The sequence below is a fragment of the Equus caballus genome, chromosome 29 (assembly GCF_041296265.1).
Source record: "Equus caballus isolate H_3958 breed thoroughbred chromosome 29, TB-T2T, whole genome shotgun sequence".
Lineage (NCBI taxonomy): Eukaryota > Metazoa > Chordata > Mammalia > Perissodactyla > Equidae > Equus > Equus caballus.
This window is the reverse complement of record NC_091712.1, coordinates 25,015,208-25,028,994: the sequence shown is the minus strand read 5'-3', so window position 1 is coordinate 25,028,994 and position 13,787 is coordinate 25,015,208. Positions and strand designations below refer to the sequence as shown.

The following is a 13,787-nucleotide window of genomic DNA, read 5'->3' as shown; positions in this document are numbered from 1 at the left end:
GATTCAGCTAAAGTTAACTCATTGTCTCCCAAATACAAAGGATAAGAAAGGATTTTTAAGTTACTTTATCATTTTATTGATTTATCAATTCAGGCACTTTGAAATAAAAGAACAAATAAATTTAAACCCTGTATTTCAAATACCTCAAAAATATTCTTAATGTCACTTTCTGAAGGCATTTCTTCATCATCTACATTGTAACTTGTTCTCACTCCTGAAACTTCTAAAATTTTACTGATGTTGACTCTTAATTTTAATTAAGCCTGAAGCTACATGATACCCACACACCCAAGGAATTCAGGTCAGTGGGAAAAAAATCAGTCAATTGAGGAGAAATAAGAAATTTATGTAGTGTCTTGCTCATTTTTTCTTTTGTGAATGCTCTTCTGACATTGTCTAGCTAATCAGTTGATAACCATCATTTATAAGACCTGAGTTTGTTCTAGCCTAGCAGAAATTTAAAGAAAAGGGTATTTACACCAAAACATTAAGTTACTGTCCCAACTATAAGAAAGAAAAAAACCAAATAAAGGAAATGAGACTTATAAACGTTTGCTCTGCTTCATATGAATTTTCCGTTGGTCTGAGAGATGATGTCATCCTTTTTTGGTACAGAATGGAAATAAGGGTAGGATTTGGGCAGCACATACAGACTAAGGCAAGATGCTGGGGCTTGGGACAAAAATCTAACCCCTTACGGTTCGAATCTTCCTAATTCTGCGTCAGTGCCACGCACCCAGAAACCAGGCCCCCTAGTGGATTGAAAGAGTTCACGATTTCAACACTGGGAGGCAGGAAACGGAGTAGAACAGTATTTAATGATCTTATTCAATCATTTATACAGCACTTATCATAGCCCGACACTGTTCTGAGCAGATTATAAATGTCAGTTCACTTAATTAGCACAACATCGAATGAAGGAGGGACCAGCATCCAACTTTTATAGATGGAGAAGCAGGTGTAGAGAGCTTAGGTAGCCTGCCCAAGGTCACACAGCTGGTCAGGGGCACTGAGATTTGAAGGCCTCAGCCAGCTCCAGCATCCATGCTAGGAACCACCTCCCACACCGCACCGTGGGTGAGGTTGGCTCTCAGAAAACTAACCACAGGGAGAATTTATTCAAATATCTAGCAATGTGCCACTTCCCCAGAGGCTGGGACTGTGGTAATTTTAACCTTCCAGAATATACCGGCAGCTGGATATATTTCATTAAAACAAAAAACAAGGAAAGAGAAGGAAACAGAGAAGTCAAAGGGCCATCGGGTAACCAAAGCTGCCAGAAAGTCCAACCAGTTGACTCCATAGGAGACGCCCTGAGGGCCTGTCCCATCCTTTGATACGCGATTGGAACAAGACTGATTACCTGTGCAGACGGGGCAGTTCAGAAGCACAGGAAATCAGAAGGCCAAAGCAACAAAGAGCAAAACTGACAGCCACCACCAAAGCAGGAGACTGAAAACTTATAAGACAAGAAATAAATCCTAAAAGTAATCAGGCCTATTGAAAATAGGAAGAAAAGGTCTAATATCCACCTCAATGCCTCTGAGCATCACTGACTGCAACAGAGTATGACAAAGCTGGGAAGGACCACTCCTGATTACAGACGGCGAGGCCTGCGTCTGATCGCATGGAATAGCTACACCCGAGGATGCACAAGGCTGAGCACACCGCTGTGTAACACTCATCAACACCTTGTTTGAAAGCAGCCCTATGAGAAGAGAAGCTTGCAGAACATTCAAAACCCGCCTGGTAGAAACCAGACTGGCGGAGCACAGGGGAGCCGGGGCGCCGGGCAGCCTCCCTGGGTGCAACTGCATTGACTCAACGCAAATGATATGTTAGTGTGGTTTCAGCAGCCCATAGTCATGATTTTCTGTCAAAGTTCTATGAGATTCTTGGGTGTTACACGGCTGGCTGCAAGGATGATGTTTATCTGTCACATGTCCTCTCTGTGGAGCAGGCCAGAGAGGCACCCCGTCTGATCTTAGCACCAAGAACAGTAACATTCCTCCTTAACAGCTGGCTCATTTGGCTCTTCAGGCAAGGAGCTGTGTAACTGGCTTATTCAAGTTTCCTTTTCCAGGGGCCAGCCTGGTGGAACAGTGCTTAAGTGTGCACGTTATGCTTCGGCAAGCCATGCAGTGGCAGGTGTCCCACATATAAAAAGTGGAGGAAGATGGGCACGGATGTTAGCTCAGGGTCAGTCCTCCTCAGCAAAAAGAGGAGGATTGCCAGCAGATGTTAGCTCTGGGTTAATCTTCCTCAAAACAAAAAAAAGTTTCCCTTTCCAGTTTGGCTACTAGGACACGGGGGTCGAACAAGTGGCCCTCCACGTAGCCAGCATGCCCATCACCAGGACAGGAAGTTTTAGGCTCATTCCAGGCTCCATTTTGTGTCATCATCCCTGCCTCCCTTTTCTTCCATTTATTCTATCTCATATTTCAGACTTTGAAGACCACCTTACATCCTTTCTGGAATTAGACCAAGAGGACATACATCAAGAGATGAATGAATGAAGGAGATGCAGATGGGGAAAGTGAGGTTCAGAGGAACCAGCTCATAACAAGCTAGAATCTGTCTCCTGACTTCCGACTTAGTGTCCTTTAAATAAATTGTATTGATAATGGTGATTCTCAATCAGAAAGACCCTTTAAATTGTATTTAAAATAATATTTCTAAAAAGAAAGAAAAACACAGATGTTGGTCAAATGACACATCTCTGGATAAAGAACACCAAGAAAATCACTATTTTGTGTAGTTGAAAAGAAAGGAGCTCTTTAGTACTAAGAAAGCCCTGAAGCATGTCAACAGGCTTATTTTGATCCCCAATGTACTTCATGTAATACTGATGTTACATCACATCTGCATGTTAGGTTACAGTAACTACCCCAGAGAAAACATCTCAAACCGTGACTTCCGCAAAGTCAAAAAATTCTGAACGCAAAGCTGTCATCAAGAAGCTGACATATGAATACAGTCACATTGTATTAGAATGGTATGATAGCCATTTATCAGAATAACATGTCTTCATCAGTCACTGAGGTATCACTTTGCTTTGCAAGTTCTGAAACAATTTAAAGAAAGTATAAAAAGAATGCGTAAGTATGACATTAAGTGCCAGAGGGAAAGAATGAAACAGCAGACAGTCCAAAAGGCACGTGGTTAAAAGCTGCATCCTGTAATTGAATTCATTCAGAAGCTGGTGCCTTGGGGTGCTCACCCTCACAGGCACCAACCGGCACAGTAACATTTCCTTTGTAAGACACGATAGCGTAAGTCCTGCAGTACAAATCGCAAAAGGAAGAGATGTTATGAAAGATTTATTCGATGTTAAACGAATTTAGAGGCTGACTGATGTTTTTAGAAAACAAATTAGGGGAAGTCCCGAGTTTCCAGAAACAGAATATTGCTCAAAGACCTTTATAGACTTCGCTGCAGGCAAAAACGCAATTGATCACCTTGCAAAATCTAGAGGAATAAGTAACTGCCAAGAAATAATCCAGGATGTTAGAGCATAAATCATGACCGCGAAGAAGGAAGCTGACTGTTAGACATCTCCGAGCTCACAAACCCAAACGGGCGGTGCCTTCAAAGCACCACTTTGAGAGGCCGATACTTAATAATGCGCTTGTTTAAACACTCTGAGAACCCTTTAGTTAACCTTTGGTGAAGGCAGTCCGGGTCCTCAGCACTTTATTTTGAATATCCTCTGCGACAGTCAATCTTCACCTCTGAGGGGGATTCAGAGCTATTTAGGTAAAAAAACGAAGCAGGACTTGAAAAGCATGTGCGCGCATGTGCGTGTTAGCGCATGTGGTTTAAACATCAGTCCATAAGACGATTCCTGCGACGTTGCAAGCAATGGTCCTATTCATGCCATAAGACTACAATGTCTCAAGATGACCCGTTGTTACTGATTATTTGTACAACTTGACGATGACGACGACCACCACCACATACTGACCGCCTCCATGTGTGGCAGAAACTGTGCTAAAGTAAGTACCCGGCTACCATCTCCCGATTAATCTTCAGGACTCCATAGCTGGGTGGTGTTATTCTCTCCATGGCATAAATGAAGACACTGAGGCTTCAAAGTCTCGGAGTCGCACGGTGAGCAGGTGAGAGGGCTGGGGTTTGAAGCTAGGATTGTCGCACACTGGACTTCACGCTCTTACGAGTCCACAGTAAGAAGGGCCCCTCACAGCTCAGCGCCAGGGCCTGCAAACAGGTGCTCCACCAGCAAACCTGTGCTAGCCTTTATTCCATTAGAGAGAGAGCGCACGGCTCCCAAGGGCTCTTTCATTTTATCCCCAGGCGATCATGAAAAGGCGGTGCTGAGGGGTAAAGGGAGGCAGGAAGCAGACAAACACCCACTTCCTAAAATCAGAGAACTTTCTCGCAGTAGACTGTGAGTGGGGGTGGGCCTTTCTGGGGCCAGGATAGGAAGAGACCAGCGAAAGCAGGATAGGATTTGGAGGTGTCCAATGGAGAAATACTCAGAGATCAACACCCAACTTCTGGCACGGGCAGCACTTCTGAAACGGTGCCAGATCTTAAGCTGAGTGATTTTGAAATTAGAAGGGTAATCATTGAAACTATTATTTCAGGAGCATTTAGATTAAAAGTGTTATATAAATATAACTAGTGACCTTCATCGTATAAGCATCCCTAAACGCGAACTGTCAGTCATCGGGCCACAGTAATTTAAAAAAACCCAGCTAGAGGAGATGTCAAATGCGTTCTCATCATTGCCTAACTACATATTTAAATCTTTGGCCTTGATAGTAATTAGTCATGAATGTTGACTTTCTCAGAGTTTCAAATAAAGATAAAGAAAGATTACCTGGTGGTATTTCTTCAGGATGTTGTGCATTTCGGCCACATCTTCACTCGTGATGGTCTTGATGACGTATCTCTTGTCGCAGGAAGTGTGGAAGCGAGCTCCGCTCCGCGCCTGGGAGTCGTTGGGAAGCGGCGCGCTCCTGGTCAAGGAGTTCTTCCCGTTGGGATGAGATGGGAGGAGGGAAGAGAACTGGTTAAAGACATGGCTTTCTGATTTCTGGGTAATTTGTTGTCCTCACAAGTTTTCGAAAACATTTGTGTTTGGAAGAAATTGGTAAGCAGAGTGACAACATTTTATATTCATCATAACGCAAACTGCTAGTCTTTCAAATGAAATGAAAACAGCTTGGGTAGGTACTGTGATTCTTAATGTCCTTAAAGTAGGCTGACATCTAGAATTACAATCAAAATTGTTTTGTTCACCTTGGTCTCTTCTGAGTTGGACAAGAGCTCAAATTTTCCTCTGAATGAAATTAGGTTCCAATCATGAAAGAAAATTTTATATTCACTGACTCTTTCCTCATATGACAGGTATTCCGCCAAGCATTAGGCAGAAAGTATTTCTCCCAGTTCTGACCACCTCCCCATGAAACGGTTACTATTAATAGCATCATCATTTTACAGATGAGGAGATGGGGATCAGAAAGGTTTAATACTTGGGCAAAGGTCACACAGCTAGGAATTCGAAGAGCTAGAATTCCATCTCCAGTGTGGCTGGCTCAGAACCCCAGTTCTCAACTAGTAAACGACTGGATAAGTCACCTACGCTGCCTATAGTGTGCCCTGGGAGGAGCCTGAGCGGGTGAATTCTAGAACAGCTCCTCAGAAGATTCTGCTTGGTCCACTCTCCATGCCCCCATCAGTCATTTTTGAGAATGACTAATATCCTGGAGGGTGGACAGGAGGGGCTCTGAGCAGGGGCTCTTCCCGCACCATTTCCTTCCAGTATCCGGCTCACGCTGTTGACATTCTTGCTAGGTAAGTCTACCCTTTTCTCACACATGACTCTGAAATTCCTGTTTTCTTAGAGCCTCCAGGAAGCCCCTCCCTTGTCCCCCAACCTTCTTTCCTGGTCACCCAGATGACTGGGACAAGCAAACACCTAGCGTCTAAGAAGCCTGCTCTTCCCCTCTGCCACCTGTGTTCTTCAGTACTGGCTTTCCTTTCCTGCCTGGCCCCACTGGATTGCGTACAAGGGAGTCAAAGGCAAGGCACTTGCTCTCAACTTCCTCCCTAAACGTGGGCATTCAAAGCCCCCGTGAGCCAAATGCTGTCTAGCAGAGGGACACAGATATCATTAGAGAGGTAGGTGATATCGGGCGTTACGGATTTTCAAGGAAAGAGTTCCCTTTCCTTCTAGTACACTCAAGGCTCTTAACCCTTTCCTTCCTTTCTGGATGAAATCCAACACCATCTAGTCATAGGAAGTATAACTGCATTGCAGAGGCAGAGTGGCTCATGGAGGTCCTTCGCGTGCTGAGGGAAGTGGCCTATGAGCTCACTCTCATTTCCGAGGCATTGAAAATGGGCCCTGGCACCGCTGCAGTGTATTATGACTTTCTGAGCTAGTCCACCTTGATCTGAATGCAAGCAGGTGCACCTGGCCAGTGCAGAGCCAACACTGCCAATTAACTGAACCTGCTTTCCTTAGTGTATTAGAAAACTAGAGAGAAGGAAAAAAAAAAATCACTGTAACTCCCAATGACTTTAAATAGCAAGATTTGGGAGTGTTAAATTATTCTCAAGACACTTGAAATTCATTAGATGGATTGAGAATGATGAAAATGATTCTCAGGATGAAAATGACTATCTTAACAAGAGAACAAGAAAATGACAATATTCTCAAAAAAATTTCTCCTGGTGCCGGCCCCGTGGCCAAGTGGTTAAGTTCGCGCCTGCTCCGCTGCCGTGGCCCAGGGTTTCGCCAGTTCGGAGCCTGGGCGCGGACATGGCACCACTCATCAGGCCATGCTGAGGCAGCATTCCCAATGCCACAGCTAGAAGGACCCACAACTAAAATACACAACTACGTACTAGGGGGCTTTGGGGAGAAAAAGGAAAAAAAAAAAATTCTCCTTTACACTATTTCCTACTAAGAATAAAAAGGAAGAAAATCAAAATGAATGACCCCTTTTGGGGTTTTAAACCCTACCAAAAAGCTATCATTGCTTTTGGATAACAGTCTTACTTTTTCATCCTAAACATTAATTTGCAAAACGTTATTCCAAAGAAAACAAGAACACTAGGAATCGTAAGATTACAAACTACTTTCAGGCATAAAATCAAAGCAGGAACAATCAACTTTACGACAGCCAGGCAGAACAGGTTATAAACTTTGTAAAATTGACAATACGAGTAAAGTAATTTCTGGGGGGAGTGGGAAATAGTGAAGGACAACGGTATCCGGCAAAGGCCAGAATTACAGCCGCACCAGTTTCACGGATCATTGTCTTCGGCATATTAGATAGGAAAGTAATGTTCTATCCCGGGCCAATGGGACAGAGTAAAATTGAAAGCTGCATTGTCAGTGCTTCTCAGACTTTAATGAGCAACCGAATCACCTGGGAATCACGTTAAAATGCAGATTCTGACCCAGCAGGTGTGGGGCGGGGCACTAGAAGCAGCAGATGATGCTGACACCGCGGGTCTGCAGACCACAGGGGAGAACCAAGAGTTTACTGATTTGTGGCTGTGATGTGTTTTTTCAGGTGCGGAGTCTATTATTGTGTGTTGTAAGCGCAGTAAGTGTGTTATAATTACAGACTGACCTGCATGAACACATTTCCCATTATATTCTGTCCAACTCTGTTTGGTTAACATGAGAAACTTTACAGCAAAGAATAATAATTCACTGCATTCACTGTATTAATTCTTTAAAGAGATGTTTAATGATACTATGTTCAAGGCAACATATGGACTTATGAAGTAAAGGGCTAGAAATGCATAGTCAAATAACGTAGTAACTCCTTAGCTCAGATGTGGCCGCTTTCCAAATTCTTTGCCTTTCCCTTCAGTTTTGAAGACACCGAGAATCACTTCTTATAGACTTGGCACTAGGATACGGGCCATCCTATATTGCCCTGGGATAGAAAACCCTACAAATTCGAATCTTGATTCTGCCCCAACTCAATTCTTCAATAATCTCATGAGTAGTCTCAACCCATAATACCTACTTCCAGTGTGTGGAAAAATTTTTTTAAGGCTCTTAGTTGTCAAATAAACTGAAGTCAAGAACAAACATTTGTCCAAATTTAGAATGTACCTTTTACAATCACTATGAACATAAAATATATGAATCAAATTTATTGAAAGCCTTAGACAAGCAGAAAATCAGGGAGGTAAAGGCAATTTTACACAAAATACATGATCCTTGGAATGATTCTAAGGCCTGGAAAAATCCAACTCACTATTTCATATTTATTTTCACGACATCCCTGGGAGAGGAAAAGCCAGGTGCATTTTCCCATTTGAAGATAACGAAACTGGAGTACAGTGGAGTCAAGCAATATGCCCAAAGGCGCTGCCTAAAACTTTCTCTGAGGTAACCAAAAAGGGCAGTTTACAAAGACAAGACGAAACTTTTGCCATTACTTAACACTGTAATCACAGACTTTTTGTGGCCTTTGAAATAAAGCAGAATTGCTTGTTCGTGTGTGTGTGAAGGCGGTACTGTGTAATGTGTTGGTCTGGGACCTAGAACATCTGTGACTCATCAACCCCTGGATACGTCAGTTAGCCTCTTTGAGCCTCAGTTTCCAGGTCTGTAAAGCGATGAAGAAGCCCAGGGGAGAGTGTGAGCTGAATTACATCTCTACCTCAGACTTTCTGTAACTCCAAAAATGTGTTTACCTGAAGGCAGGGCACACTGCCCCAGCAACCGCTGGAGAGTATAGACGTCAGAAGGTGAGTCAGTGTGTCTCCCAACAAAAGAGCAGTCAGAAGAGAGTCCAACCATCATCTCAGGAGGGGCATAATGATGGTTTAGGACATTGGGGCCAAGATTAAATAAGTAAATAAATCTCATAATCAAAGAGCACTACAGTCGGAAGCAACCTTGGAGATTATTCCAAACCACTCAATTTACAGATAAGAAAACAGGGACCTAGAGAGCGGAAATGACTTGCCCGTCTCAGTTCTTCAACATCTGAGCGGGATGGAGTACATGGAGGGAGGTCCTGCTGGGCCTTGCCCAGAGCCTCCATCCCTCCCGCCATTGCTGCCTCCCTGCCTGGACTCCAGTCTGGTGGGCGTTACAATGGGATCACTGAGAAAGATTCTTCCATGGTGACAAACACCTTCTAATCACAAGCTACAGCGTGAGCCAGCTGGCACAAAACCAAACCTGTCTTTATGTTTTCCATTTTGCCAAGTAAGACATGTAAAAATATCAATAACAGCCTCAATGTGAACACAGCCCAGAGTCTTTAATTTACGCCTTTATTAACATGTGTGCAAATCTATCTTGACTCATTCTAGGGCTGTTCATTACTCCATTTTAACTGGGGTGGGTAGGAGTTGGAGCTGTCTTCTCTCAAGGCAACAAGGCTTTGGGACAGGAACACTATGTGTGGCCAAATAGAGTCAGACAATCCATGCGGCGCAAAGACAGGGCTGAAAGATGCCCAGCACCTACCATTTCCTACAATCCCGTGGGAATGTCAATCCTGAGAATTCTTCACATTTCTGACCACGTGGCACAGTTCATCATGTCTGTTTTAATTAACTCACGTGTTCTAAGAATAGCTGGAGGTGTTCATTCTCTTTTGCTCACTGGCTTTTATCTTCAGAAGACTGTTCCATCCTCTGTCTTTCCCTGCTTACAACTGTATGAGTTTTCTTAGCAAAGAATGCCAAGGCTGAAAGGAGTAACCTTTTACACTGCGGATGCTGAATTCTGGGTTACTTCTATAACATTAAATGTGTGGGGAAAGGTGCGAGGGGCAGAGAAAAAGAAGTTAAGACAAAATTTGCAAGTTAGAACAAGATTGCATGGAAAAAAGAAGGTCTTGCTGAAGGCATCATTTAAAAAAATTCTTTCTCATCTTAACCACTTAATGTAAAAGGGCAAGTCTGAGATGAAGACTTGATCCAACCAACGGCCGAAAAAGCACCATTTGTAGGGTTGGTATAGTCATCTTCAAGATAGCCCCCATTTCCAAAGCAAAATATTCACTTTCAGGAATGCTTACCTTTACCTGCCTGTCTTTATTAGCAAGCTCTCAGATAAAATTACCGGATGAAATCCACCCAGGGTTTGGAGAGATCTACTTTCATTAGAAAACAAATTCCTTATCCAAGACAAAGCTGAGACAGTTCCATGTTCAGAATCTGGGATTCTGAACCTCTCAGTTCAAAAGTGTGAACATGGACATTTTGGGTCAAAGTCACAACACAAGACAAAGGCAATCAAGGGCTTATTCAATGTGTGAAATCGTCTGCTGGTCTTCTGAAATGTCCTAATACACCTCCCCAAGTCTAGAAACCATCAGAAGAGAACACATTCACAAACCCATTAGGTATACATTCACAGAATGTTCTGAACATCATAACCATCTCTCCATGTGAAGTCTAGTTTCTTCATCCTTTATTTAGTTTATTCATATTTCCTCAGGTTCATATTGCCGTGAGCAGAGGCCCAACAGCCTTTCAAGTTCCAAACAGTGCTGATGACGAAGCTAGAAGGCAGGAGAGCATGGCGTCAGACATGGAAGCTTAAGAAGTCCAGACTGGGTGATTTGGGGTAGTTATTTAAGCATTTTGTGCCTCAGTTCCCATATCTGTAGAAAGGTGATAATGATGATGATGATAATAAGAATAAGTTTGTTTGGGGGTTTAATTAGATAATACAGTTTTAGTGATAGTGCCTGGGATATAGTAACACAATAAATGGTAGCTCTTATTAATAAATTTCAAATTGGAAGATGAGAAGTACAGCCCAATATTAACAAATTATTCTGTAAGCTGGTAAGATAAAAATGAAGAATGTCTTATAGAATAACTTCTTCCAATTTGCTCTTGATTTGTTTTCCCCCACCCTGGCCAAGCCTCTGGTTTGTACCCAGTGAAAATGGAGAGCTACACACCCTCCCTTCACTTTTACAGGTTACTTTCTACAGGCTTCAATAATAACCACTTGTATTTTTAAAAGATGGTTTGAAACTTTATACAAAGAAGTTTCAAGTTGAAACTTCCTAACCCACAAGGGCTTCCTTCTATCCTTGTCCCCTGCTCACCTCCCAGCATCCTCTCCAGCCAAAGAGAGGGAGGGATGACAGAGGGTAGGACAGCTCTCCAAAGGAAGTAAAAAGGATGGGGGGGTGGGGGGGAGAAGCTGGGGCAACTCCTTCCCGAGAGGGAGGAGGAAGGAAAGCAGGCTGGCCGGCCAAAGATGCGAACAAATTTGAAGGTACAGGAGAGGGAAGGCCCAGGGAGCCGGAAGTGGGGCCTCTGCTACCTTGAGGCAGCAGCAAGAACCAGGGGGGGTGGGTGGGTGGGGCCTGAGGAGAGAGGCAGGTTTGGCAAAACAAGCCTGGAACTGACAGTCGTGGAAGTCATCTGTGTAACATGCTGGGATACCACGAAATCCACAATCCCACTCAATGCGGAGCCTTCCAAGGCGTTTGCCACATTTAAAATAGAGATGTAACAGAAATCTGATCCGGCGTCCTGTTCCCTCCCCTGCCCACAGCGGTCACTCATGGGCTCCTTTACCACCTTTTCTATCCTGTTCAGGCTGTCGGGTCTCAGCATGGGTGGTGGAAACAGAATGAGTTAGAAGGCGAGGAGAGCCCGCCCCTTACTCTGTTATCTGATTATCTGCAAAGAAGGACAGTTGGACTTCATGGTCTCGAGGTTTCCTTCTTGCTCTCCCAATTATTCAGTAATTACTACTTTGACCCCAAATACCCACAGAGTACCATGTTTTGCACACTCACACTTTTGAACTGAGAGGTTCAGAATCCCAGATTTTGAATTTTAAGATAGTTACTATTCAGTAATAGTAACAGCTCAGTAACTGTAATATTCAGTTGGTAGAGACATGGGAAATAGACAAAGACTTGCTATTAGTTTAGGGGGGAAAAATCCAATGACAATTGTAAACAAACAGCAAAAAACATGCTCTATTCATCGCTACCCTTTTCTTCCACACATTTAACAGTTTCATATGATAAACTATGTAATTCCTTAAATTCATTTGTTCTAAATGGAAATACTGTTATCATAACTCCTACCCTCAAGAAAAAGGCAGCCAAAACCAGTGGTGGAGGGAAACAAAAGTCTCATATTGAATATAAACTGATCTGAAACCCAAACATTCTTCTTTCTTAACGGCTTTACTGAGAGGTAATTCACACACCATACAATTCACCTATTTAAAGTGTACAAATCAATGGTCTTAGTACATTTACAAAGTTAAACAACCATTCCCACAATGAATGTTAGAACATTTTCATCTCCTCAAAAGGAAACCTCACACCCGTTAGCAGTTACTCCCATCCCTCTCCCCACTCCCCCAACAGGAGACCACTAATCTACTTCCTGTCTTACAGATTTGCCTATTCTGGACATTTCATCTACACGCAATCATACAGTACACAGGCGTTTAGGAGTGGCCCAAACATTCTGTTTGCAAGTCCCCAGAGCACACTCACCACCCTGAGGGGACCCACTGTGCCAGGTGCAGACCCTGCGCCGTCTCTGGGTGAGTGAGGTAACATTGTGGGTGCTCTCAGTTCAGTGCAGTGGACACGTTCTAGCCAGCAAATGCTACTTCTTAGGATGCTCCTAGGCTTGCTGGGGAGTTGGGGATAAAATGAACTGTCTGACAAAAATTGAAGTTCTAGGGCAAAACTATTAGGCGCAGGGCAGGTAAGAATATGACAATGGAGTCCATTCTTGCCTGGCTATCTTGCCACTTGGTAAGTGAACTTATGTTTCACCATTTCCATTTTCCATAGCCAAATACATTTCTGATCTTACAATACACTGTCTCAAACCTCAACAGCTGTGGTGCCATGTCAGCCCTCAACAGGAAATAAAGGAAGATAATGAGAGATGAAGCTCTCTCTTCAATGGCCTTCTTACAACTGTAATCGGAAATTTATTGTTATTTCCCCTAAGAAAGGGATTAATGGTGCTATCCTTCCTCCCCACCCCCTCAAAGTCTGCACTGAAGACATTTATTTCCGAGGCGGGAGGTCCAGGATTAGCGGGGCCTCCAGAAGGTGCAGAGAACGTAAAGGTCAATTTAATTAGCTCATTCCTCCACCAATCTCCTGTACTTCTCATCAAAATGTCACACTTTACTAACCATTACAGTCCCCTGTATATTTTTTAAATACCCAAGCATTTTGAACACTTAATTCTCTTGAACTACTCATACAGTCTTACATATATTTTTGGTCTTTTTCCATTTTGATATGTTTGTATTTCTGCTAAATATCATGTATGAAAAGTTTTTATTTTCTGTGAACAGAAAGGCCACTTTAAATCAATTCTGCCATGCTCAGTCAAAAAAGCCACCACCTTACGAAGGGAACATGTCGATAGCGTGTACAAGAATCTAAGTGACAGCCATCCACTCACGGTGACTTCATAATAGAGTCAGAGATTTGGCAGCTGGGAGGGCCTCAGAGAGCATAAGCATCCTTCTCTCCCATTTCACAGATAAGAAAATTGAGACCTACCAGGATGAAGTGACTGGATTAAGTCATAGCATTAGTCACTAAAGATCCAAGACTCAAACCAGCCTCCTAACTACCAGGAAGATGCTCTTTCTCCTAACCTAGACTACCTGTTTCATGGACTTTGAAACCTCGAAGCCAAGGGCCGCCCTGCTGACAACTCAGGATTGTGATTACATGCTTCAAATCACACAGCCCAGGAGCTGGGGACGACCGCCCAGATGAGGCTGCTTTCTGGGTTTGCATTTGACAGATGGTCCT

General features: G+C 43.3%; 1 protein-coding gene across 3 annotated transcripts in view; it reads right to left on the bottom strand.

Moving 5' to 3' along the window:
• The window catches only part of PIP4K2A (phosphatidylinositol-5-phosphate 4-kinase type 2 alpha), a 164,952-nt gene that overhangs the window by 43,221 nt on the left and 107,944 nt on the right, over window positions 1–13,787 (bottom strand). For 2 of the 3 annotated variants that reach the window (XM_023631945.2, XM_070255270.1), the window contains exon 4: window positions 4,844–4,996. The exons of the other annotated variant lie outside the window; for it this stretch is intronic. In XM_023631945.2, coding sequence (XP_023487713.2) covers window positions 4,844–4,996 — 153 coding nt within the window. The remainder of the gene's footprint in view (window positions 1–4,843; window positions 4,997–13,787) is intronic. 3 annotated transcript variants of the gene reach the window in all.